Here is a 24,761-nt window from a genome sequence, read left to right on the forward strand (position 1 = left end):
AAGCGAGGTGTGCGCGCAACTTTTTTTAGATGCGGGCGTCCTTTTCGGACTCGTTCAGACGGCGCAACCATTTCGCGAAACTACGTTTCGCGACACTAGATGCGCGAGAAAAATGCATCGTGTGAACGGGCCTTTAGTATCTGTTTCTGTCCCGCTAGCAGGCAGGGAAGGCAATGGCGCTACTTTCCCAGGATCCAGTGACTTTAGGCTCGGCAAAGTAGAAAACACGTGCTGAGCTCCAGCCATTGTCACAGTTCGGCTATTCTCACTACCGCAGTGGTTGGTCACGAGCCCCTACCCGAGTGTCTACCGAGGTATTGTTACCAGCCGAAGTCGAGTGCTCATGGACTGTCGTCGGGCGGGTGGTTTCGATCCCACAGTTACGTCAAGCTTTGGGAAGGCAAGACTGAAAGAAATAGTCCCCTTTTATCCTCGCAATTTTGCCGCGACCATGCTTCTGAATCTGAGGCAGTCCGTGCAAGCATACTTGGGCCAGACTAGGACCAGTATGCCTCTGAAAATTCATGAACATTCCAACCCGATATCGTTTCATGACTCCTTTTTAAGATGACCTATCCTAACGCAGACAGCATCACCTATGTTGGTTACCGCAGAGCAGCAGGCGCGGGTGGAAAGCCAGGCACTTACGATGGCAGGGAAGAACCAGAAGAACAGCTGGTTCTTGAGCTTGTCGCGAACCGTGATGAAGCCCGCGTAGCTTTCCAGGTCGGGCGACCCGCCGAAAGCTCCCACGCGGCTGTGCTCCCTCGCTGTGTTGACGTCGCCCCGCACCAGGTACGGGGTAAGGTAGAGCGGTTGATCCAGAAGCTCGTGCTCCGCCGAGAAGCCTGAACCCTCTGACCCAGCGTCCCGAAACGCTAACAGCAGAGTCAGGGCTGGCAGAAGCAGCCCTTTCATGGTTCGTTGGGCAAAAGAGCTGGTTGTCCGTTTTTCGAGCGGTGCTCTACCGCTACCATACACCGCCTCTCCTTACAATGGACTACAGCGGACGCTACAAAAGCCATCCCAGCCAATCCCGCGCTGCAGACATGTCGCGTGACTACACTCCCAGTAGAAGACAGGCCCTGAGCATGCACTGACGTCACTTGGTCAGCCATAATGTGGGAAAGGTAGCTTCTGCTGCGTTTAACCAGACATTTCTCTGCCACCACAAAGAAGGACGAATTGGGGGGAAAGGGGAGCCTCCAGCTACCAGAAAGGGCGGACTGACGTCATCGAAAGTCACGTGATACTCGCACGGCCTTGGATTGGCTCTGATGGCTCATAGCGTCCACTACGGTCCACAGTAAGATGAAACGGTGTATAATCGTCGCTGTCCCTCTTGGGTGCTCAACAAAGGGACATTGCATTGTGCTGGAAATAGAGTGAAAGAGAAGATGCGTGCAGACGAGTGAAGTGGTTTCCGCTCAAACGCGGAGGTTTCTGATGTGCAAGGGGAAAGGTGTAAGCTGATATCGCCTTCCTGGGCGATTGGATCTGGCAGTGTGCTACTCTGACCAAGAAACGGTGGCGACGCTTGCGGAACCAGGGAAACCGCATCAACACTTTATTTAACAGACTTTACAAAAATACATCTTTGGAAAAATAGACTACGTCACGGGAAACATTCCACAAGGGACAGGAACTAGTTCACAGCACAAAATGCCTAATGTCTTTCCAAAATAGCCAGAAACAATACTTGTACAACACAACTGTGCTCGGAATGTGGTGCGATGGTGTGTTGTTTTTCCTGTGAATTACACGGGTTTCCGAGCTGCAACATCTTCAATGCTAAAACAAACATGCAGGCAGGAGCTACTATGCCAACAGTATCACTTTTGTGTCCTTGTAACAGCTGCAAAGATTGAGTTATACAGTATCCAGTGAAACTACAAACATCAGTGATGCCGAAGTCCTCGCAGGAGCTAAATTTACTTTGCTCGGAGCTACTTTGCATCTAGTGCATGTTTCAGTGACAATATGGAAATGCGGAAAAACGACATGCGGTTTCAAACCTATAGCTACATTCATTCCCCTTTTAACGTTCTTCAAAAGGAAAATATATAACACCCAGACAATATAAACCAACCTTTGTCATATATTGAAAAAAAAAAAAAAATGTTTGTAATGCAATGGTTAACTTTGAAAAGCTGCACTGTAGCACACTAATATTGAAAATTTACTGCAAAAGTTTAGCTTCGCAAACATCCTCATGTGCCATTTTCCCACTAGCTCAGAAAAGGGGAGAAGAATCTATTGCACTCCAAGGACCACATAAACAGATCAGAATGTGACATCTGAGACGTTACAGCACTGACAAAAATGATATGTGGAGCACAAGTCAATCTCAACAAGGTTCTAAGCACAGGCTTACAATAAAAAAAAAAAGTGGTTCACAACACAGAACAATGGGTGGACATGCAGACAAAGTGGAGATTAGCTGCCTGCTCCGATTTTCACAGCATGGCTTGAGCAATTAGCTTGGAACAGAGCTACCAATGTGAAGACATTGTGTCAATGCTCTCACCAGTACTTTGGAACTTCTCAGCAAAATCTTCTGGGCTTAGACAAGCAGGCAACTGCTCTTACCAAACATGGGAAGTGCATAGTAGTCACCCAAATAAAAAGGAAAGAACACTCACACAAACTTAGGCAATGAGAAGTGGAGAAACACGTTCATAGTGATAAATGCAGTGGATTGCATACCTCTCCCGACTTACATATCTCTCCAGTGGAGAGAGTGGCACTAAGTGTGTGTCACTGTAAGACACAACCAATATCCCAAATGTCAAATCTTTGCCATTTAACACACTACAAGGTGTCTGAATAACCCACGATTTTAAGTGCCGCCATGTCAGATGCTGGAGCCGTTTGCGCCTCACAGTAGGTAGGGGGTGAATATGGGCCAATATCTCATCAATTTCTTGTTACGACGATAAACTAACCTCCATTACTCAACAAGCACTCAGCATTTGTGCTATGCAACAGGATGCAGGAAACACCAGTCACCTGATCAACTTGAAATTTCAAGCTTTGCTGCAGATTGCAAAATTATTATCCTTCCCCAAAATCTGAATGCACAATTCCAGAATGTGGCATGCAAACACCTTTGCAACACCTCAATAGGTTTCCATAGGGACATCACAGAAATACACCAACAATGTTTGTAAAGCTTAACACCAATCCACAACACCCTAATGGCAACAACTCGGCATTCCTCGACAGTCCAATTTCGGCAGTGACGGACATAATGAACTAGTTTTCTCCCCACCACTTGTGCCAACAGGGCAGACTTCACTCCACACCTTCGGCCTGGCAAGCCCAGGGTCGCTGAGTACTCCCAGGGCACTGCACTGCGCAATGTCGACTGCTCGAAGCCACAATGATGCCAGCTGATTTTGCCGAGGTGAGCGGTGAGCATGAGGAAACTCCCAGATGTGAAATGCGCACATTTCACACCTACAAGTCTCTTTCAAACGCTCTGCTCGTCCCTGTCGGCATCTACGTTTCTCTAACCTTTTACTGTGAATGTATGCCAAGACTTAATGAATGTGTAAAAAGGTAATTGTGTTGCAAGTTTAGACCGTGGGAAGTTAGTCAGCCCCGACGGGCAGCTGGTGTCTCCGCTGTAGATGAAGAATTTTGCCAGTGCAGTACCACTGCTGGTCTGGTGTTCTTTACTGTGCATCACGCGGTAGTGAAACACCACCACACGCTGCCAATACGATGCTGATCCAGATCTGGATCAGCACCACCCCTGCCCGTAGGGCAGGGGTGGGTTCAGCAGCGCAAGCTGTCGCTCCACATGCTCCAAGCCGCGGTGTGATAACACACTTGGCCACCGATCCCCCGGAATATGTGGACGTGCATGCACGCTTAAAGGGAAAAGCAGCTAGCTGCCTTCGGTAGTTCCAAGACATGACAAATGTGTAGATGTGTACACATTCAATGTGAAGAGCAGTTCGGTTCCGACATCAGTTCGACAACCACGCTTCTTCCATGACCCCAGGAGTACTCGGAGACCCTAGGCGCGTTCATGCCTGGCAGACTCGATGTGCGTGGTTCCGCCATACATGCGCACATGCACACGTGTGCCTTCCTCCGCCCTGTCGCCCCGTGAGGCCCACTTAGCTCTCGGCCAGGGTCTTGCTGCGCCGGTAGGGACGAGAAAAGGTGCTCTTGCTGCGGCCCCGCGTCTTGACGTTGGCTTTGTCCACCTCGGCGTTGATCTGGTTGTCGCTCTCGGGGGGCTTCTCGGGGGACGGGTCCGCGATGGACATCGACCTGAGTGGTGACACACTGCGCTCCCAAAACACCGAAACCCCCCCTTGCTCTTCACACAACTGCACGAAAAGCCTAATTCGAAATTGGAGTCAAGCTGGTGGAACCTCTAAGTGACTGATACCCTGGGGTTCTCCAAGTTTTCTATATCAAGGAACACCTATCTCCCTTGATTGATAGCCGTGGAAGCCATCCCGGTTTCGGCATTCATGCTATAAAGCAGTGCAGAAACCTAGAGAACTAGTAAACAATAATGCACATACTAGAGACTGTTTGCTGCACATCAATTGAGGGCCCAGACCATCTAAAACGGTGTCTAAATTTAAAGAAGGCTTTCGTTAAGGGTAAGGACGGCCAAGGAAAATAAGGAAGCTCGGAGAACCCCTGGGGGTAGTCTGGGGAATTTCAAGTTTCCTGGGGACCCGGGGGTTCCCAAAGCTCCAAAATTTCCTGTTGCTCCTGCCTTATGTAAAGTGTTCTTCCAGTTTAAACACTGTTTACAAAGACCTGAGAGAGAGAGAGAGAGAAAGTCACTTTATTTTAAGACAACACCTAGTTCGAGTTTCTTAAAATAAAGTGTGTGCGTCACTCGCTCCCTAAATATTTCTAAATAGTGGTTAAACTTAAAGCCATCTATTGATGCATAACTATGTGCCAAACACTTTCTAGTATGTCCATCATTCTTTACAAGGTCTGCAGGATTCTGCACTACTTTAGTGCATCAATACTGAAACCAGGCAGGTTTCCTTGGCTATCAATAGAGAGAAAAAAGCTTTTCTTTTTTTAGATGGAACAGTTTGAGGACTTCTGCTTTAGAACATGGGCCGCCTCACCCATTTATAACGGCAGTGGCAGCTGGCAGCTGCGATTCGATTTAAGTGAAATGAGGTCGTGATAACACTGCTAATTTGCTTCCACTTTAAAAAAAAAGAAAAAAAAAGTTATGTAGAGTTAGTTGTTTTACGATCAAAATATTAAAGTAGAATGATCATAGGCAGACATTTTATTGCTGACAAGTGTTTAGTATGAGATATAATGACCCTTACCTCATTTCTGAAGGGTATAAGAATGGGCATCAAAATGTTTTGAACGAATGCAAACAAGGGACACAGGGCACGGCATATTGCCATTCATGTCAGTAATGACTATACTTAAAGAGAATGGGCTTTCCCCTATCCCACAATCCGATGGGATAGCTGTGATGGCAGTTCTAACCCCTAAACGTACACCCTCTCACAATACTCTCCGTTACAATCATATCATTCTGTTCCTAAATGTAAACAGCCTTCAAGAATATAAATATTTTATTACTTGTATAAGCATCGAGCAAATTCTAAACTTGAGATGCCTAAAGAGCAAAAGTAGTCGTTTAGGTATTGTAATTACCCCAAAGTGCATCTTGACCTCTCCACACAGTCGGCCAGGATCTACATGAGAGATCTACAACAAATTTCAGCTAAAAAAGAACTCTGCCAATTTGTCATGATTAAACATTTAGCTGACCTCACATGTGATGTCTGTATATATGTTATAGTCCTCATGCTTTCTCCTCGCCATGCCTTTAAAAGTGCAGCAAATAGGCATCCAAGCTTTCCTTCACACATCCCCTACAATCGAGAATTCCAGCACAATTTTCCGAGTGTGTGAAAAGCACTTGTCAGTGCTGAATGATCCAAACTCCACGCCTGATTTTAGTGCTCACCACCCTGCACAGCGACACAACATTCTCAATGAGTTGGGTACACACACTGCGCATTTTATTTAACCTCCTTTTCAATAGCAACTATAATGTCATCATGTAATGCACCGACAGGCTGACCTACTCTCGCTCTCACCAACTGCGTGCAGGATCACCAAACTGACTGCCCAACCACCGACATGCTTTACAAAGCATGTGGGTGGTTGGGAGAGTGCCCATGTCCATGCCTTCCACAACACTGCATGCATGGAGACAGAAAATGATGACCCTGTCTGTGCTCGACCGACGAGCTGTGTCGCATAACACCAGACAGAGCAAAGCCAGGTGTGGCTAGGTTTTCGAGTTCCAAGCTACAAAATCTCTACTCTCGAGCACGGTGTAAGATATTCTTTAGGCGAAAACACGCAGCATGGCGAATGCTGCGACGTGATCAACCAGATAAAGTCCTATTGGCCCGCACCCAAGTGGCCTAGTTCGACGGCATCTCCGCAAGTCAGAAGGCACAACTGGAGAAAGGAGGAACAAACGAAACAAAGTGAAAACATCGCAAGGGTGCAGGCGAGCTGGTGAATATTAACCATTTTGGATCAACCTGAGACCGGGGTAGAGAGGAAACATCAAAACGTAGAAGAGGCAGAAAATAGACAGGATGACCTTGACAGTGGTTGTCTCAAAAAACGGTAAAACACACTTTTTGGGGGGTGGGGCTTGACGTGTGTTGGCCCAAAAACCGTTTTGGTGTGTTTTTTTTTTTTCCTTTTTTGGTAGTAATAGGTGGATAGGGTGTTTTTTGAGTCAGAAGTGGAAACTGTGCTTAGAATAGAAGGGGAAGATATCCTTTTGTTCAAGTCTGAAGGTGGATGGATGTTGCGCTATTGCATCAATCTGTAATGTTGTCCAGATTCTTGCATTGTGTGAAGGACACTGTTTCGCCTGAACTGTATAGACTTCATCTTTTTGTGTTGGTGGCGATGACCTTGAGATTGAGACTATGTAAGAAGGTGGACTAAATAAACAAGTTAGCTGAGTTTGAGACATTGTCCTGACTAATTTCTGTCTCTTGTATGTTTTGGGCAGGCATTTTCCACTTGTTGCATCTACTCTAACCCCGATTAACGCTTGCTTAAACACAGCGCTAAAAATCTCTCCGCTTCATCGTGTTCATTAAACTGTTCCTGCCGCCATTGAGGCGCGAAACTAGACTCAATAATGATGCTGTGTCCAAGCAGCGTGCATAGTACAAGTACCAAGTTCTATGTAATGCAGCACACCCAGAAAATGACTTTAAAAACGAGAATGTCTCTCAGAGAGAAGCGTGGAAAACTGGGCCTGCGACAGGCTACCACAAGCCACTTATCGAAGAGTCATCCAGCAGCGTTGCTTGCAACCAAGGCGAGAAGAGGACGTTATCTGGCAGTGTCCACACCTATGCGTATATCTTCCACCGTGCTCTGGAGCAAGGTCGTGTAAATTTTGGCGTACAGTCACGGAGTTTGGCGACGCACAGGCGGCGCAAACCGACCCACCTGAAGACGGTGGAGCGTCGGAAACGATTGGGCGAGCTGATCTTGTTCATGTCGACGCTCGAGGGATCTGCCTGGTAGGCCAGGGCGTTCATGATGATGTGGTCGGGCACAACTCCGAGGGGGTGGACCTCCCGCATGATGATCCCCGCGGGGATCTTGTACAGCTCTATGCACTCGAGGAAGTTGCCCATGACCTCTCGCAGTTCAGCCTCGGGCATGGTGTCGCAGTAGCGCTTGCTCCAGTGCACGGCCGCCTGCAATAGGTGTCCCGGGGCGCGATGTGGGTGTCGGAGGGATGGACGGCGGACAGAGGCCGCATACCGTGTGCTTCGCCCGCAAACTCTAAAAGACGGTTCACACATTTGCATCCGAGTGTGACGGCCTAACACGAAACAACACGCTGGCCCCATCTGCCAAAGAGTCCTGAAACTGCATAACACTAGAATGAAGGTTTTGCAGTGTTTGCGTGATCAAACTTATAAACTATCTATGAGAAATGGTTGCACATAATATTGTCGCACATATTTTAAGAATGGTGCATAAAAATTCCAAGAAATTTACATTGATTGGAAGTGTTCCTGGGATAACCAACAGATGGCGCCAGTCTGGTCTCTCGTCGCAGGCGGTCGTAAACGGTTGCAGCGCGCCTGGCCGTACTCGGGCGCAAATCAGTAAACCAGCCTTTATAAATCTGGAGTGTCTTCATTTCCGCGAAGCACATGCGAGCGCCAATTGCTACGATCTATGGAGGGAGCTCGGCCAATGATGAAGCTGTTGTATGTTTGGACCTCAAGAGAACAACAGTCTGTGCTGTGGCGCCGAGCATGGTGTTCCACCATTTTCGGTGTCTGGGCACAAACCGTTTTCTGAAATCTAAAGATATTTTAAGCCCCGTCAATTTCTGAGTACCCTCAACAGGTCACAGCAATTGGCTCCCCCAAGTGCTTTGTGGGAAAGTAGATGCACCAGATTCCTTAGACCAGTGGTTCTCAACCATCAATGTTTTGCGGACCCCATGTGAATCCGCGGAGATGATGGAAGACCCATTCGTGGTGAGGGGAGGGGGAAGGTATAGGTTAAATATAAAATTGATTCAATAAATGGATATAATTGAGGGCTAGTGTGAAGTACTTATTGACATCCACACGAGAAAATTCGCCCAAAAATTGAAACATTTCTTTTTGATCTGAAGAAAGAAAACTTTTATTGTTGCTCCGTGGACCCTTAAATTGCTTTTGCGGACCCCCATTTAGGAACCACTGTCTCAGACTGCCCGACATTCTAAAATTCGGCGGTCCTTGTGAATATTCTAGAGCAGAGACTAAAGGCAATGAAACGCTTTGACCCCCCCCCCCCCCCCCCCCCCCTGGGACTCCCCCCTCACCTTCTCTGACACGGATAAAAGTTAAAAAGAAGAAGACTGAATAAATGCCGACGGTATTTAGTGGGCTTCTTGGATCATATGCTCAGTCCAAATATTGTGTCTAGATATGTATCACGCCAAAACAGAAACCCCGACTGGGCAGAAGCAGAACGCCTGCCGGGGGAGGAGAAGAAGACGCAAATTAGAGACACCAACCTGAAATTTGGTGAGTTCATCTGCCGTCAGTTCTTCACGAGACAAGATGAGCCTCACCACGTGCTCGGGTAAGAGGGCAAAGGAGCCAAGGCTCAGAACCTCATTGCCATGGTTGTCTACAAACTCGAGCACCTAGAAGACAGAAAGTCAGATCAATCTGCGGCGTCGATGCAAGAAATGCTTCTCGTAGGATCATTCACGAATGCCGACGCGAGATCTGCTCGTGCACCTCACAGGTGGAGCTCTCAACCAAGGAACAGATAACAGACGAGCCATTAATTGGGCACAAGCCCATGCACGACGTGACTTATGGTGTTCACATATCTTGCTTCGTGATTCGTTCCTCGGAGTTTTTCTTGGCAGATGACGCAATCTCATTGGCTGTGGAGCGATAATGAGATGCTTGGGACTTGACAAGCCCTACGTTTCTTAAACTGTCAGTGACTGCAGAGTGTGGCATAACCTCCGTCTAGCATAGACCGCTCCAAAAACCGCCTTCTTTGTGCTGCAATATTTGTCCACTAAGCCGCGGAAGCCGTTGCGTGTGTGCGCAGTAGTTCTCTTCTGTGGCATTTCAGAGCCCACGGGTATAATTTGTGTCACTCAGTGAAGCCAGCGCACTAGACAGGCTCAACAAATGGTATACCAGCATGCCTCTCCGACCCTCACTATTACTACCATTTCGGAAAATGAGTGGTGCCACCTATAGACAGTTGGAGTCGCGAATAAAGGAATTTAGTCCACTATCTCACCACTGTGTTCCCAAAAAATTACACTAATTACCTTGTGGCAGCCACTGCCCTGTTCTCCTCTAATACAGCTTCCAGTGTTTTAATACTGCATTCATGTTAGAATTATTGTTTTTTATATACAGCTTAAAAAAGCAGTGAAACCTACACTTATGCATTTTGTGCAGGTGAGTTATACTGCCAGGGGGACATAGTATAGGGGGCCAATCGTTATGATCAGTTGGATAATTAAGTAAAATTTGTTAATTAACTTTTTAAGTAGTGAAAATAGACATATGGTTCTGTTAGAAAATTGTGAAGCATCATCGAAAACAACTAAATCAACTCTTTGTTAAAAGATATAACGCAGAGGCAGCATCTTACGCCGTTTTGTAAAAACGCTCTCTTTGGACGCATTTCTAGAATTCGGTTTTTTATCGGAGCACTACTCTGCACCCGTGGTCCTGCTCCCCAGTGGCAGAGACACGCAACACACGCGCACCCTACTCACCTCCATCCTATAAGCAAGGCTTTGTGCGGCGACCACCGAGGAGCCGGACCACTTTTAATTTTGTGCCAATTTTTTGTGCCGGCAGCACCCCACCCTTGGATCCCCTCGCATAATGCCCGTTCAGATCCCCAGGAAAAAATAGATAAAATGATCCACTACCTCACGTCGGATCCATGTAAGACTGCAATGTGCACCCCGAGTGCTAAGAGGCTGACTTATCTGGTCAACGTACCAATCTCAACAATGATCCACCAGCCACTCTATATTAATTTCTAAAAACTTCCACAACTTCCATAACACTCACAAAGAGCAGACAAAGAAATACCGAGAGATGTCAAAGACCACCAGGAAGGGACAAGGGTGGCAGATGAGACGATGGCACTCACCCTCTGGACCAACGATTTGGTGCACTTATACTGAATGTACCGCTCAGCCGAAGCAAGCAGGGCACACACTGTGTCAACGCTAATGCAGCACTGAACAAAACCCATGCAACCTTTCCTCAGCTCCTCCAGTCCGTAATAGTCGGCAGCGTTCATCAGACCTGCGAGGGAAGTGAAGGGCAATGTCACGCCACGGGCACGATCCCTTCTACGAGAGGAAGTTTTGAGAATAGACTCCAAGAAGAAGCTCCAACAGGAAGCTTGGATTAGACGGCGTCCGCACTCACCCAGCAAGGTCCGTGCTTGAAGGGTCACGCACCCCGTGTGTATGTATTCAATGAGCTGCCTAAAGACATCGGGTTCAAACTCTTCAATGATCAAAGTCTGGTGGGTCTGTGCCTGAAAAATGGTTCGGGCAAGGGTGGTAGACAGTTGGACGACGGACACAATGGAGGCTCTTTACTTATTCTGCATCAGTTGCCATTTCTGGTCACTGACAGTTAAAGAAATGCAGGGTCAGGCTTATTATGTTCATGCCTCGCGATTCATTCACATGCATTCTTATTGGCTAAGGCCACAATCTCAATGGCTCAGGAGCGATGATCGGACGCTCAGGGCTGGCCACGCCCCGTTTCTGAAGCTGCCAGTGAATGTAGGTCAGGCAGGGCTGGTTAAAAGAAGGTAGAACCCAGTAAAGCAGTGTGCAGGCAAGCGTGAAATATGTTTCATGCAACAGCTTCTTGCTAGAGAGAAACAGTGGAGCTTGATGGCATTCAAGTGCTGGACAGATGCTTCAAGAGAGATCCAAGCACATTTTTAACCAGTGTAGTGTTGTTCCAGAACTTGTTTCCCTACTAGGGTAACTAAAAATAAATTATCTGGCTATACAAAAATAACAGAAAGGCCCCGGGAGAAATTGCTACAGCCACAGACGGGCAGTTAGCAGGGACAAGGAACCCTTTAAAGATCTGCTGCCTCCCAAATATGCAGATGCGCTGCCTCGCGCATAAACACACTCGTTTCAGTACTGTTTTGGATTTGCAGGCATAACCAAAGCTAATGCCAAACAAAAGCATAGTTAAAGACAACATACCCATCTGAACATATACACGTTTTAGTCTTGATGCTAACATATTATATTCATAAGTTATTGAAGGTGTGAAAGTGTAGGAAAGTTTAAACTGTAATGCCTGCCATTGAAATAAAAAAAAAAAAAAAGAAACCTAAAGGGGGCAGGGTTCGATGCAAATAAGAATATATATTTTGCAGCCAAATGTACCGATAAATCAAACTCGCATCAGAGCAAAAATATAAATAAAAAACTGAACTGCGGCACATTATAATACCACAGATTATAGTGTTCTAGTACTATGACCGTTTTCGTGTGGTATAGAGTCACCCCATTAACATAAACAAAATCTCTCGATTTCTCCTTCCTCCATTTACGTGCACGCGAGCTCACTCGCCTGTAAAGGGTGCTTCTCCCAACGCCCGCCACTGAACTGCGGGGAAGCGGCAGCGCAGGGTGACACTAAACGACATAAATGCAACTACGCAAATTTTCAACTAAATAAATAAATAAATACTCGCAGTTATTGGACGGGTTTGAGAAGTTCTTGATGTGAGGTTCGGAATGCTAAAGAGCTGAGAAACCGAGGGAGGAGGCGAGAGCGCTGGAACGTCAAAACGCAGAGCTCTGTTTTCTTTTTTTAACGATTTGTATGTTGACCTGTCTGTTTCTACTGCCCTTGTCGAACGCGTTCGAGTGCGAGAGCCAAACGACGGCGTTCTTACGCGAAACGCCGCAGCTAGCCTTAGTTCTACCCACCCAGCATTCCCACCAGGGCTCGGCGTTCTCGCCTCCTCCTCTCCGTCGACGCATAGGGAGTCAGCCAAAACATGCGCTGTTGCTTACATTATCCAACGCTTCATGTTTCTTCGCGGCAAGAAGTGTTGGTATTGCCGCCTGGTGGAATTTCTTTTACAACCCAGAGTGAGGACACTTCCTCTGCCGGTACAAGCACGTGCAATGCCAAGCTTCTAAGCGCTCCATGAAAATTAAAACGTAACCGCGTGGGTAGCACGTGCACTGCTCATGGTGAGGAAAACAGAAGCGCCCCTAGCGAGCTCCTCGCCGTGAATAGAAATGCAGAGATCGGAAGCGCGCGGAGCGCGAATTCAAGCGGCGAAAATGAGGACAAAGTTCGTCACGCGCAACGAACAAAACGCGCGGCGGGGAAACGCATTCAACGGAAGGGTCCCCGCGTACTGCTCCTAGCCTCTATTCGTGTGTTGCTGATTAAAGCCGATTGACACAGTACCGTTTGATTTCGTTTGACTACGCTGTGAGAACTTTCATCGAGTTATGACGGCGAGTCACGCTTCGTACGCCGAGCTTGGCACGCGGCATACAAAGCACGGATGTGCCGGTGACTCGCGGTCGTATCACAACCTAACGTAATCGAATGCTACTGTTTGAGCAGGTCTTAACCTCGTAACCGTTTTGGACGGGCGAAGCTCGTCCACTTAGAGCCGTCCCAAAACCGCCTAGGACGAGTGCACCGATGTACTACCTCGTCCATCGCACCCTCGCTCGCCCCTTGGCAAGTGGTTTAGTTTAGTTTGTGGCGCTACCGAGAGAGCAGCACGATTTTTTTTTTTAATAGAGACCGGTGTTTGCATGTTTGTAGTTACGTAGGCCGGGTTTTTTTTTTTTTTTTTTTTTTTTTTTTTTGCTTTTGCTTTGCGAGTATTACACAATAACCGCGTGAAACTACTTTTCGCCAAAATTAAACAAGTACTGAATTCGTACACTTCAAAATCGGAAGATTTGTCAGACGCGCGTGCTCTGCGTGGACGATGCGATACGAAGCGTAGCACAAGGACATGTAAGGGAATAACTTACTTGAGGAAACTGTATGTTCAATATGGGCTCACTGCTCCTCTTCAAAAACAACTTCAATTTTGTCTCTTTGCTCAGATCCCGTTTTTTGGACGCCGTGTCCCGTTCCCGAGTTGGCACTCCTTGGAAACCGTACAACATCTTGTGGAACACCCTTGATAGGAAGGGGACACCAAAAGACAGACACGAATCAGTCATATCCCTTCCAACAAACTCCAAAGTAAGACTTGAACCGCTGCACCCCCAAACGTCAATTCCCGACGCCCATTCGCCACACCTTTCTCCCGTTGCCCACATCCAAAGGACTGAGTAAGATCACGGGAGAGGTTGCGAGGTCGCAGCCTCGAGGCCGTGGCCACAGCGCGGGCTGCCGTGGCCACTCGAGAAGGGGAGGAAAAAGAACAAACGGGCGAAAAAGCAACGGCAAGCCGAAGTCGCCATTGCCTTTTCCGTCGGAGGTTGTCCTTGAGTTTGGTGTTACCTGCTACGCGCGGCCAGCACTGCCTTGACGGCACAGACGGGCTCTCTCGTGTCCCCCACGAGGAACGTTACGTCACAGAGCTCCGGCATGCTAGCCAGGAACTTCATGTCTTCGGCCAGTCCCGTCTTGTTCTCGAAGACAGAGTAGTCGGGCTCTTCTTCGGGAACCGCCACGTCTTCTGTCATTCCGCTCATGGTTTAGCTTCCTGGTGCTCTTCCTTCTACTGGTGCCTCTGACTAGGGTGCCTCTGACTGCTGGGAGGGATTATCTAGGGCTGCTGGTTTCCTACTGACTAGGGTTGCTGGGGTTCGAAAATGGCCCTGTAAAAGGAAGGATGCGTAAGTCAACGACTGTAAGAGTTGTCCTACAACAGCTCGACGGTAAAGGCATTCGAACAGAAAAACACCTACTCACACCTCAAACCTTTTTTTTTTTTTTTTTTTTTCAGGTCGCATCAGTAGCATTTTGGTCGTTTTAAAACCACTTCATTCGCGGGTGTACAGAAAGGATGCCTCTATTATTAGGTCAGCAAACAACCGAATGTTGAAATAAAAACAAAAAAAAAAAACAAGCAAATGTACACTGCCATTGACGCATGCTGAAGATTCGGGAGTTACATTAGAGATCAAACTAGTCTAAATTGCTGGCACCCACTTGGGCTAACCAGCCACAAGTTAAACCCAATTTTCAGTCAGAAGAATACACCATGGCAAGAGTTCAATTCTGAACCAGAGACATTATGCGCAGCATCATTTCACGTCGAAACCGGACAGCTGACTTTTTTCCCACGCTACGAAGCAATATGGTAGGACTCAACCCAAATCCCCAAAATCGGTGATCTCAACAAGGAACAAAAGGATCCCACGGCATCATCCCTCAACCTCCGATATAAGCGAAACTCGTATTTACAGCGCCACTCAACTCGCACAAGCCCTTTCCGTAATCCACGACATTAGCCCCTCCACCTCTCCAGTCATAGACTAGCCACCTGATGCACGGAGCGCGACCAAGACTCCCTCCGAAAAACGCGGCGAACATACAAAAAAACACACATACCTGGGCAAAGCGGAGAGTTCTACGGCATGTCTCGTTCGGCGTCGGCCACGGCCCGAACCAGGGTCTCAACCCCACCTCGGTTTACGCGGGCGACAAAGTGCCGACCCGTAGTGCGCCGTTCCAACCACGGTCGCCATCACCGACGTTTCGTCGGTTTCGTTTCCCGGATGTCGACGGCGAAAGAAAACAAAATAAATAAAAACAAAACGATGTCCGCGCAGCCAGCGCAGCTCCCGATCGATCGGGCGGAATCCGAGCCGTGGGTCTTGGCGTAGATGAGCGGCCTCCGCGTCACGACCTAGCCTCGTGCGGCGCGCCGAAGACCGCTTTGGAGTCAGAACTCCGACGTGCAGCTTCTGTGGATCAAAAAAAAGAGCTGCTGCGATAGTTGAATAGCCCCGAGCCGCGGATGACAATGGATGAGCGGTTTTGTGGGTCCCTTGTCGCCGGTTGGCTGCTGGAAAAGAACGCGGCAAACAGGGCGCGCGCGCTCCGCTGACGGTTCGCACGCTACACAAATCGAATTGTTCTTGCTCGTTTTGAAAGTTCAGTTCTGCATTTGTTGATCTGTGTTACTTTTCAGATTCGTGCACGCCTGAATAGATAGTGATCCGCGGCTGCTATGTAGCCAGGAAAAGCGCGGGAAGCGAGCAACTTCTTTTGTCGGGATCCGCGGGGCGTTGATCCTTGGGCAAGCTGGACGTAGTTTGGGGGCGAATACAAAATGCGACTTTAACCCGAGACTGCGGCACTTCAACTGTAAACAAATTTTCTCCTTCTTCCCCACTCTCGCGTTAAAATCATCATGGTAAACTTCCACCAGCTCGTCTGTGTAGTGACCGTAATTACAAAAACAGTCTTTCCGTTGTTCTTGAAGGCAACCGTGTAACTGTTGTTTTCACACACGGCTGTCAATGCCGGCTCAAAGGTCAACCAAAAGACAGCTTTTGGAGGGTCCACAATTTTATTAAATCCAGACAACGCAGTAACACGGGTTTCTGCATTTGCACAAGGTTACAGAACACTTGCTAAGCAGATATCTTCCCCTCAGCCCCTCCCCCTTTCCCCAAATAACAAAACATAGGGGGGTTTTAGTTGGTCGTTCCCATACTTCTCGTAACAATACCTGATAACGATACCATGCATTCGCAGAGGTGTCGTCGAATTATCGGGTATAGTTATCGGAATTACCGGAACGATCCACTAAAACTTCCTAATCCCTTTCGGCCCAAGTAACAAAAAGTGCAACCGATCACTGACAACTTAAAAAAAAAAGTGCAAACAATGCATAAACAACTTAGCTGTGAATGGTGACGACCCTTACACACAAAAAAGGGAGATGTATACAAAAAAAAAGACACCCTCACACAAAAAGGGAGATGTATACCAAACAAACAGACTGAAAGGAAAGTGAAATTTCAAATGAATCGTGTTAAGTTTGCTTGCTGCTCAATGTGTCAAAATTGGGCACCGTAATAGTAGAAACAAATTTTGCTTGCCAATAAGATCGCTTGGTTCTAAAGACAATGCATAGACAAGCCCTGTCCTCCCATATAAGAGAGCAATGAGGAAAGGATACAAAAAAAGTGATCTGTAAAGACTAGCTTTTTAACATTCCCTTCAACAAAACAAATTAAGCACAATGGTCGTGCCGACATGCAAGCTGTGCTTTTCGCTCTGTTCCTCGCTAAAGTGATCAGGAAAAATACAGGATTTCAATATGCAGGTACACTGATAACGATTTTGGAAATTGCGGTATATACAATGCATACAAGAATGCCTTCGTATACCAGGTCAACCAAACCGTGCACCGTCACACAAATGTTTGCCAATGTTGGGCACCAGACGCCTACAATGCACACAAGGGACATTGCATACAATCGGACATGATCTTCCAAGGAGCCACAGAAAAAAATGTTACAAAACTTAAGACTAAAACAAGTTCAGGTGCCTTTGGACTGCTTTGTATCTACTGTCCGGGGCTGGCCTTCACATTTCCCTTGCATGGTGGTGGCGACGGGTTTCTCAGAAACGCTCCAATCTTGTCCCCTTCGCTGTCTGACTGAGCGCTCTCCTGATTTCTCTTCTGCACTGATGTGGGTGAAGATGGGCTGTACTTCTCCTTCTTGCCCAATCCATGGTTGGCCTCTATCTGCTCGAAGTCTATATCAAACTGGATCAGCTGGCTGGGCTTGGATGCAGCCTTGTTGCCACCAAAACCATGTTCCTGATCAAGAGCCTCAAGGTTGATGTCAAAGTCGATCAGCTTGGTTTTTGCGCCCTCCTTTTTGGCCGGAGGTGTGGGTGACTTGCGAGCTTCATCGTTGGACATGTCCATCTCCGGGAGCAAGTCTTTCATGGGGTCCTTGAAAAGCAAACCTCCAGTTTTTGGAAGAAAGTCCTTCATGGGTTCATCAAACAGTGATGGTCCTGTTTTCGGTAGCAGATCCTTCATGGAGTCGTCGAACAGCGACCCTTTTGGTTTTGGAAGTAGGTCCTTCATTGGGTCATTGAATAAAGACCCTTTGAGCTTTGGAAGTAGGTCCTTCATGGGGTTGTCAAAGAGAGATCCTTTTGTCTTTGGAATCATGTCCAGGTCATCCATGGGATCATCGTAAAGAGAGCTTTTCATCTTCGGTAGCAGATCTTTCATAGGGTCATCAAAGAGAGACCCCTTCGATTTCGGGAGCAAGTCCTTCATGGGATCGTCGAAAAGAGGTCCTTTAGTCTTAGGGGGCAGGTCTTCCATAGGGTCATCAAAGAGTGAAATTTTAGTCTTTGGGAATAAGTCCTTCATAGGATCATCAAAAAGGGACCCTTTGGTCTTTGGGAGAAGTTCTTTCAAGTCTTTCAAGGAATCTGATAGGAGTGATGATTTGGAAACTGTTATTTCCTTCATGGTGTCCTTGAAGCGTGACCCTCCTCCCTTGGGCAAAACATCTTTCATCAGGTCATCTGAAAGTGATCCCCCCACCTTGGGGAGCAGGTCCTTGAGGGGATCGGCAAAGAGGGCAGTGGTCTTCAGGACTGCTTCTTTCGCGGAGTCTGGCACCAGCGTCACTCCCGCCCTCGGAAGTAGCTCCTTGAGGGAGTCCTCAAAGAGGCCTGCAGTCTTTATGGTAGTCTTCTCTTTGCTGAATGACTTGTGCTTCTTGTCCTTTGACTTGTGCTTCTTCCTTTTTTTGTGGTGCTTCTCAGCCGTGGAGCTGTCCTCGGAGTCGCTCGAGGTAGAACGCTTCTTGCCGTGACGGTGCTTGTCCTTCTTCGAGTCCTTCTTTTTGCGGCTGTGCTTGGCCTTCTTGGATGATGAATGTTCAGCAATTGCAGCAGCTGCAGCAGCCATTGCAGGCTCCTCGGAATGCTTCCGTTTGCGTGGACGCTCCTTGTCGCTTCCCGAGGAGGAGGAGGGGCTGCTTGTGTTGCTCGAACTGCTTGATTCGTCCGAACTGCTGCTCGACCCGCTGCTCTCTACGCTCGAGCCCTTTTTCAAGGACTTCTTCTTGGAGGAGCTGCCGCCGTGCTTCTTCTTTTTACGATCTTTCCTTCGTTTTGCCACATCTGACAGGTGAAACCAATGCGTTCCCACTTTTTCAACACATGTCAACAAACAATTCGGGCGGGCATAATGACCTCAACTAACCTTCTCAGAAATGTGAGAAATGCGTGGGACAAGAGCTCTAAACGTAATTTCATTCCTAAATTATGCAGCGTGAAATAGGCATTGTACAGTGCAAATCACACTTAACCAGAATTCCCCTAACCTGTTCCAACCAGATTATGAAAAAAAAAAAAAAAAAAACACCTTTCGTGCTTTGGTTGAATGTGATTCGGCTGTACATCACTTGCAACACTGCTCAACAATTTTCCCTATTTATCCAAGCATAACAACAGTAGTCATTGATGCAGTAAGAAATGCTAATGTAAATAGGACAATAAAAATAACAAGGCAAGAGAGAACATCAATGCAAAAACAAATCTCACGAAAAAACAATTCTTAGATGGTGCAGCTAACTTAGATGTTTAAACACTGTCATGCTCAGCTTAAAAAGGGGGCTTAGCATCTTCAGCACTGAACAACTTTTACTAGTAATAAATGCCATCAATTGTGTAAGGATGTCAGAACTTCACTCGCACAGACAGTCCTAAATTATGTACTTCATCAGCACCCAAATAGCTTGCATGAAGGCCACATCTTTGCATTCTCACAAAAACACACTAGCTGCGATTGCAATTAGGTTCAAGAAGTCAGAACTGATTCCATTTCTTCCTGTAATAAACGAGCTAGCTAATGAACAAGGGAAAAAAATATCAAGCATTCCTTTTATGGCTAGAGAATGACATTTAAAAAACACGAGTAAATCAATGTACCATTTTTCCCGGTGTATAAGTCACAGTTTTCTTCCCAAGTTTCTGTCGGCGCATCTTATACAATGGTGAAACTCGTGTGCTTTTTGTTTTATAATCACGGGACGAGCTGTGACTTGAGGTAACTGCAGCGGCTATGTTCGTCATTCGGTTTATTGGTGAGAATACGTAAAATGACTGCTCTCACCCGTGCATATACTGCCATCAGAATACATATCCAGACTTATCAATGCAGTCTCACAGCGCCGACTGTACATAGAAATTCGACTTATACAAAGATGCACATAATATATATATAACTCTTTTAAAAATAAAACGGATGATAGTAGGGGGTGCGACTTATAGACCGGAAAATATAGTAATTTCCTTGTTACTTAACCTGTCTGCAAATGAATAACACTACTCAACATCAAAGAACAAGGCGGTGAAACAGTTTCTCTAAGAATGGGTCACCTCGGCAGCCCTTAGCATTCTTGCAATTGTCTCTTTGGTTTTTATAATTTAGGTCACTACGATTTCTGGCCTGTATATAACCTTGGGCTTCAACAATCAATGTGCACAGAATGGAGAAAACATACTGGTTTATGTGCGGTCAACATTGTGCGTTCAGCAAACGATAATCGCCACTCCTGGCTGGTGACCTAGAAACGGAAAGCAGCGGCTTCCAACCAAACCACTTTCGAGCGATGTCATACGGCATGGTTTTGGTTTCACCAAGCAACCGTGAATGTGGATGTGCATGTGAGATCTCACATTTGAATCGGCTTTTTACAAAGTACCCCCTTTATAAACATTAAAAAAAAATCTCTCTCTCTCTCTCTCTCTCTCTGGTTCTCAGTAAAAGATTTGGTTCCAACTGCTGCTAGCTTCTACATGCCCTAATTTTTGAAGACATATTCACTTCAAAATGTCGCAAAAAACTGAGCAGCTGAATTTTTAATTAAGAATATTCTTGGCCCTCTTTCACTGTGCCCTCTTGCAACTGAAAAACTAGTTTCAGAAAAATCCTGGACCCATTTAGCAAACTGCCACTCTGTAGCTCTACATAACAAAAAGAAAATCCCAAATGCACGAATACCTAAAATTATTTGTTGACAAACCAGTGAAGGGAAACTGCAGAATAATTTCTGCATTATACAAAACTTAGTTGGCTCGAAACGTAAACTAGTGCCATTGTATATGCTCCTGAAGGGAGCAGAGCAGCGCATTTCTTCGTTCTGCGAGCCTTCACAACAAAATGAGTGCCGGAACTTCCAGAGTGGCCAATGCTGATCACATGGTTTCTACTCCCGTTGTCCTCTTCTAAAAGCTCCAGATTCCGCTTGCTAGGTGTATCGTAATGGGAGAATGTATGGCGGTAGACGAAATGTTGGAAGAACGGTAGACAGAAAATAGGAAGCAATCCATATGCTTCTTACAATTATCCTTAACTTGCAACTAATACAAAACACTAAGAGTGCGAAAAAAAATTTGGAATACATTTGGTACTCGTGAAATGTTTGCGAGGGAAAAACTGGGCACCTATAGAAACACCACCTACATAATGAGGCCATAGTGCATGTCATAAATGTTGCATCAGCACTCAGCTGAGACTCATGTTTCCTATTTTTGCCTTCTCCTTGCCTTATCTCTCTTCCTAGCATGCCTATTCCTTATCCTTGCCTATGTCTCCCATCGTAGAAAAGTATGTAGCCTATGTTTATCTCACAAGATTTATCAGCCTAACCCAACACTTCGCCAAGCGCTGTTTTCGGATGCTTCTTGCATGTCATCACGCGCCAATCATTGACTAAAAGTTAGGATCCCCCGTTGACGCACACCTACTTTTGAACGTGCCCCAAACTTTCATTGATTGGAATTGCCTTCCCGCAGTAATGGTTGCAAGTATACTAACACTACTGATCTTAGAATTGCAATCACCAATTTGTTAAACAATGTTTCACAGTAATTTCTGTATTTTTGCCTTTTCAATGTTTTTACTTTTATATGTATGTAACAGTGCCCCACACCTCTGTCTCCTCTGTGTGATGTCTTCGGCAACACACTACTCTGAAGGCTGTGAACAACCTTCGGAGGTCATTCACAGCTCAGTAACAATGTTCCTTTCTTTATATAAAGCATATATTGATGGTAAAACCAGTTTTCACACCATACGCTATCCAGTGAGCGAGCAACACATGGTTTACTTCCGGTCTCAGTGTGTTCACAAGTGGAGTTCGCACCGTCAGTCTCGGAGAGGTGGTGCCCGAGCTTGCATTACTCTGCTGAGCATACATGGTATTAAATTAATACCGAGTAAATACGGTACTAAAAACAGTTTCAACTAGGGGTGTGTGAATACTCAAATATATACGACTTCGAATCGAATAGCAAGTTCCCAAATAATTCGATTCTCGAATCGAATTCCTAGTATTCGGTCACTCGAATATTCAATATATTCGGCCAAAGACACGCGGTTGGCGCGGAGCTGACAAAGGAGTCGTTTTTTCTCCCGATGTTAGTGCCGCGATACCAGACAGACCATGCGAGAAACACCTCTTGGTCCTACCATTCCACAAAAATCTAACGCACAGGTTAGAAAAAAGCAAAGTAACGAACGTCATAAACTTCACAGCACGCAGATTTACTCATGACCGTGACGCTATCTAACCTTGAATCACAACCGAAACATCCCGTTTGCGCCGCTTCCAGAAAGGAATTGTTAGGAGGCCGGAATTTCGGGCCATGCCTAATTTTTTTGATGAGTCAAGCCCCTCGTTTCAAACTGAAGTGCCGATATAGAAAACACTTGCCACACTCAGAGAAATCGCCGACTGCAAGATCACAAAAAGAAAACCATGTTAACCACGTCGGTGAAACCGGCTGAATTGTCTCCGTTGTTCTTTTGGAACTGCAAGCCGCAAATTCTGATTCGGAATGAAACGGAACGGAAAAATAGTGTGCCTAGATTTGAGAAGGTTTCCAACCGTTCGAGAGCTGCGTTTGAATTACGAACTGCGAGAAGATGACGAAAAGACGAAAGCGTCGATCAAGCAGGCGTCGTTGCTCTTCCGTTTGCTCGTCTTCTTTCCACGTGACAACACAGCACATGCGCACTTACGACCGATCTGCGCAGGAGCCGCCTCCGTGGTTTCAGTTTCGCTTGCTCCCTCTTTTAAATCTAAGCTCTCTAGAACAAGATAAATGGGCAGAGGGATGGGTGCATAGCGGCAGTCGGACATTGACTTGCGCCACCTAACCAAAGGTTTTTTTTTTTTTTTTACTTCAGATTTAATTGTTTAAGCCTGTTTACTCAGATTTAACAGCCATCTATTTATTTATATAAAATAAAATCCCGGGTGCCCTTTTTTTCCCTTAAAATTGAGACCAAATATCGCAAAATGCCCCTATTCTGAGATATATAGATATGAAAAAGGACATGTCGCGGTGTTAGGTCGTGCTTTTAACGAGAAAAAAGGCATGCGTGGCTGTAACTTGGGGTTTTTTGTGACGCTTAGGGTAGATAGATTATGTTTGCGCCATAAAATTGGATCTTTAGTGCCCAACGTCCATCAGCAGCTGCTTTTTTTTTTTTCCACCAGAACTTCTATACGTTTGTGCTTTTGCTTTGTACGAGATGCATATTCTGCACCAGGAGCATACTCTGCACATATAATCATTTCATTCACAGCACACTTTGGAATATTCCTACAAATAAAATCACTATTCGATATTCGATTCAATATTCGGCTTTTTTTTTTCTTAATTCGATCTGGTATTCAATTCAATAACTACCCTTCGGTATTCGCACACCCCCTAGTTTCAACATGATAAATAGCCTAGATATAACGAAACTGCTGCTTTCTTCTATACCAGGTACGTCCACCGTGGAAAAATTGGAGCCTTTTTAACATTCACTGCTAAGGCGGATTTATGGGTCAGGCCAGGGAGGGGTGGTAGGCATTCGGCTGGCGGAGGGGAGGGGGAGGGACTGCTGAGATATGACGTTATGGTCAAAACGTTGCCCAGATCTATATTGTTGACCCAATATTTGCTGCGTCACCAAAATCTAAACTTTTGGCTAGTGTATATCAATGATTCTATTAGAAAAAAGTTGACATTGGGAAGCTTAAAGGGGGGGGGGGGGGGTTCGCCCCCCCCCCCCCCCCCCTCAAATTTGCTTCTGGCCACAGTTGGCATTACACTGCTCCCTACGGGAGCATATAGAGTGGCGCTAGTATGACCTACCTAAATGAAGAGATTACAGTGCCGTAGCAATGAAATATCACCTAGAACCGATGCTCAACATGCTATTCCTAGCTACTGGTAATTTCAATGGTAAGCACATATTTAAACACAGTGGGCTACCAAATGCAATACGATAAAGAATCATTCAACAATGCATTTTTTCCCTCCGCAATGGTTTCCTGAAGTCAAGGTTGGTTGCAATGAGCTAGTTCACATAATGTTGTTCATGCATATCTTCTGTTCTGACTTTCGCAGGAAAGAGTATGAAATATGCTGCAAAGCAACACAGGTGGCAATAGTGCAACTCAATTCCAGGAATTTCGGGAAGATGAATTATTTTTCATAGAGAAATATTATCGAGCTTTCCTATATCATTTGCTTCACAAGAAGTAAAATATTTTCGTGCAGTTTTACTTTAAACATGGCCACAAGCCGATAACCAAAACTTTGGCTGTGGTGGGAAACATTGGTGTTACACTGTCACGAACACGACGCAAACGGTGTGGGCAACCCGGGGATCCAAGGCGTTGGCCCAGGTTGCCTATCTGCCAAATTGTTAGTGGTCATCTCTACCGCGAGAGGACTAAGGCCAACTGACCATGGGAGCGGTGTTCCACCGTTGATAAAAGGGTGTCGCAGCGTATTGCGTCGGGGCTTTTAGGATCGCGGCGTGGGCAATAACGGTCATTAAATGTCTATGTGTTGTTGAACGGGTGTGCTGTGTTATTTCCTGAGACAAGTAGCAGCAAGGACATTCCCACACTGGCGCCCCACTCCCAAAAGCCCCCGCACATAGACTGTCATGCCCTTTCATCGGCGGCGGAGCGCCGCTCACGTGGCCAGTTGCTCTTGGCCCTCTTGCGGTAGAGATGCCCACTGACAATTCGGCCGATGGGTAACTTGGGCCAACGCTTTAGATCCTCAGGTTGCCCACAACGGTCACGTGATCTACAGCGCAAATCGGTACAGCACAGGTGTCACCTGCCCGACCGCAACCTTTGCATGCGTGTTGCAAAGGTATAT

At 46.4% G+C, this 24,761-nt stretch overlaps 2 protein-coding genes across 3 annotated transcripts in view; both read right to left on the reverse strand.

Moving 5' to 3' along the window:
- Positions 1–1,542: 1,542 nt before the first annotated feature.
- LOC8036542 (serine-enriched protein) lies at positions 1,543–16,014 on the reverse strand. 2 transcript variants are annotated; one of them, XM_029988333.4, is made up of 8 exons: positions 15,147–16,014; positions 14,091–14,410; positions 13,613–13,763; positions 10,995–11,106; positions 10,711–10,868; positions 9,086–9,217; positions 7,507–7,760; positions 1,543–4,284 (listed from the first exon to the last, which is right to left on the reverse strand). In XM_029988333.4, the coding sequence occupies exons 2-8, from the start codon at positions 14,282–14,284 to the stop codon at positions 4,128–4,130; spliced, it is 1,158 nt and encodes a 385-aa protein (XP_029844193.1). In that variant the 5' UTR covers positions 14,285–14,410; positions 15,147–16,014; the 3' UTR covers positions 1,543–4,127. The 2 variants fall into 2 exon arrangements, with proteins under 2 accessions (XP_029844193.1, XP_029844191.1); XM_029988331.4 differs by having other exon boundaries at positions 1,543–4,299.
- Positions 16,015–16,091: 77 nt separating this feature from the next.
- The window catches only part of LOC8036548 (corepressor interacting with RBPJ 1), a 28,724-nt gene continuing 20,054 nt past the window's right edge, over positions 16,092–24,761 (reverse strand). Inside the window, exon 9 of the mRNA XM_029988330.4 lies at positions 16,092–18,704. Coding sequence (XP_029844190.3) covers positions 17,116–18,704 — 1,589 coding nt within the window. The 3' untranslated portion in view covers positions 16,092–17,115. The remainder of the gene's footprint in view (positions 18,705–24,761) is intronic.

This window comes from Ixodes scapularis, unplaced genomic scaffold (assembly GCF_016920785.2).
Source record: "Ixodes scapularis isolate PalLabHiFi unplaced genomic scaffold, ASM1692078v2 PGA_scaffold5__190_contigs__length_132052651, whole genome shotgun sequence".
NCBI classification, from domain to species: domain Eukaryota; kingdom Metazoa; phylum Arthropoda; class Arachnida; order Ixodida; family Ixodidae; genus Ixodes; species Ixodes scapularis.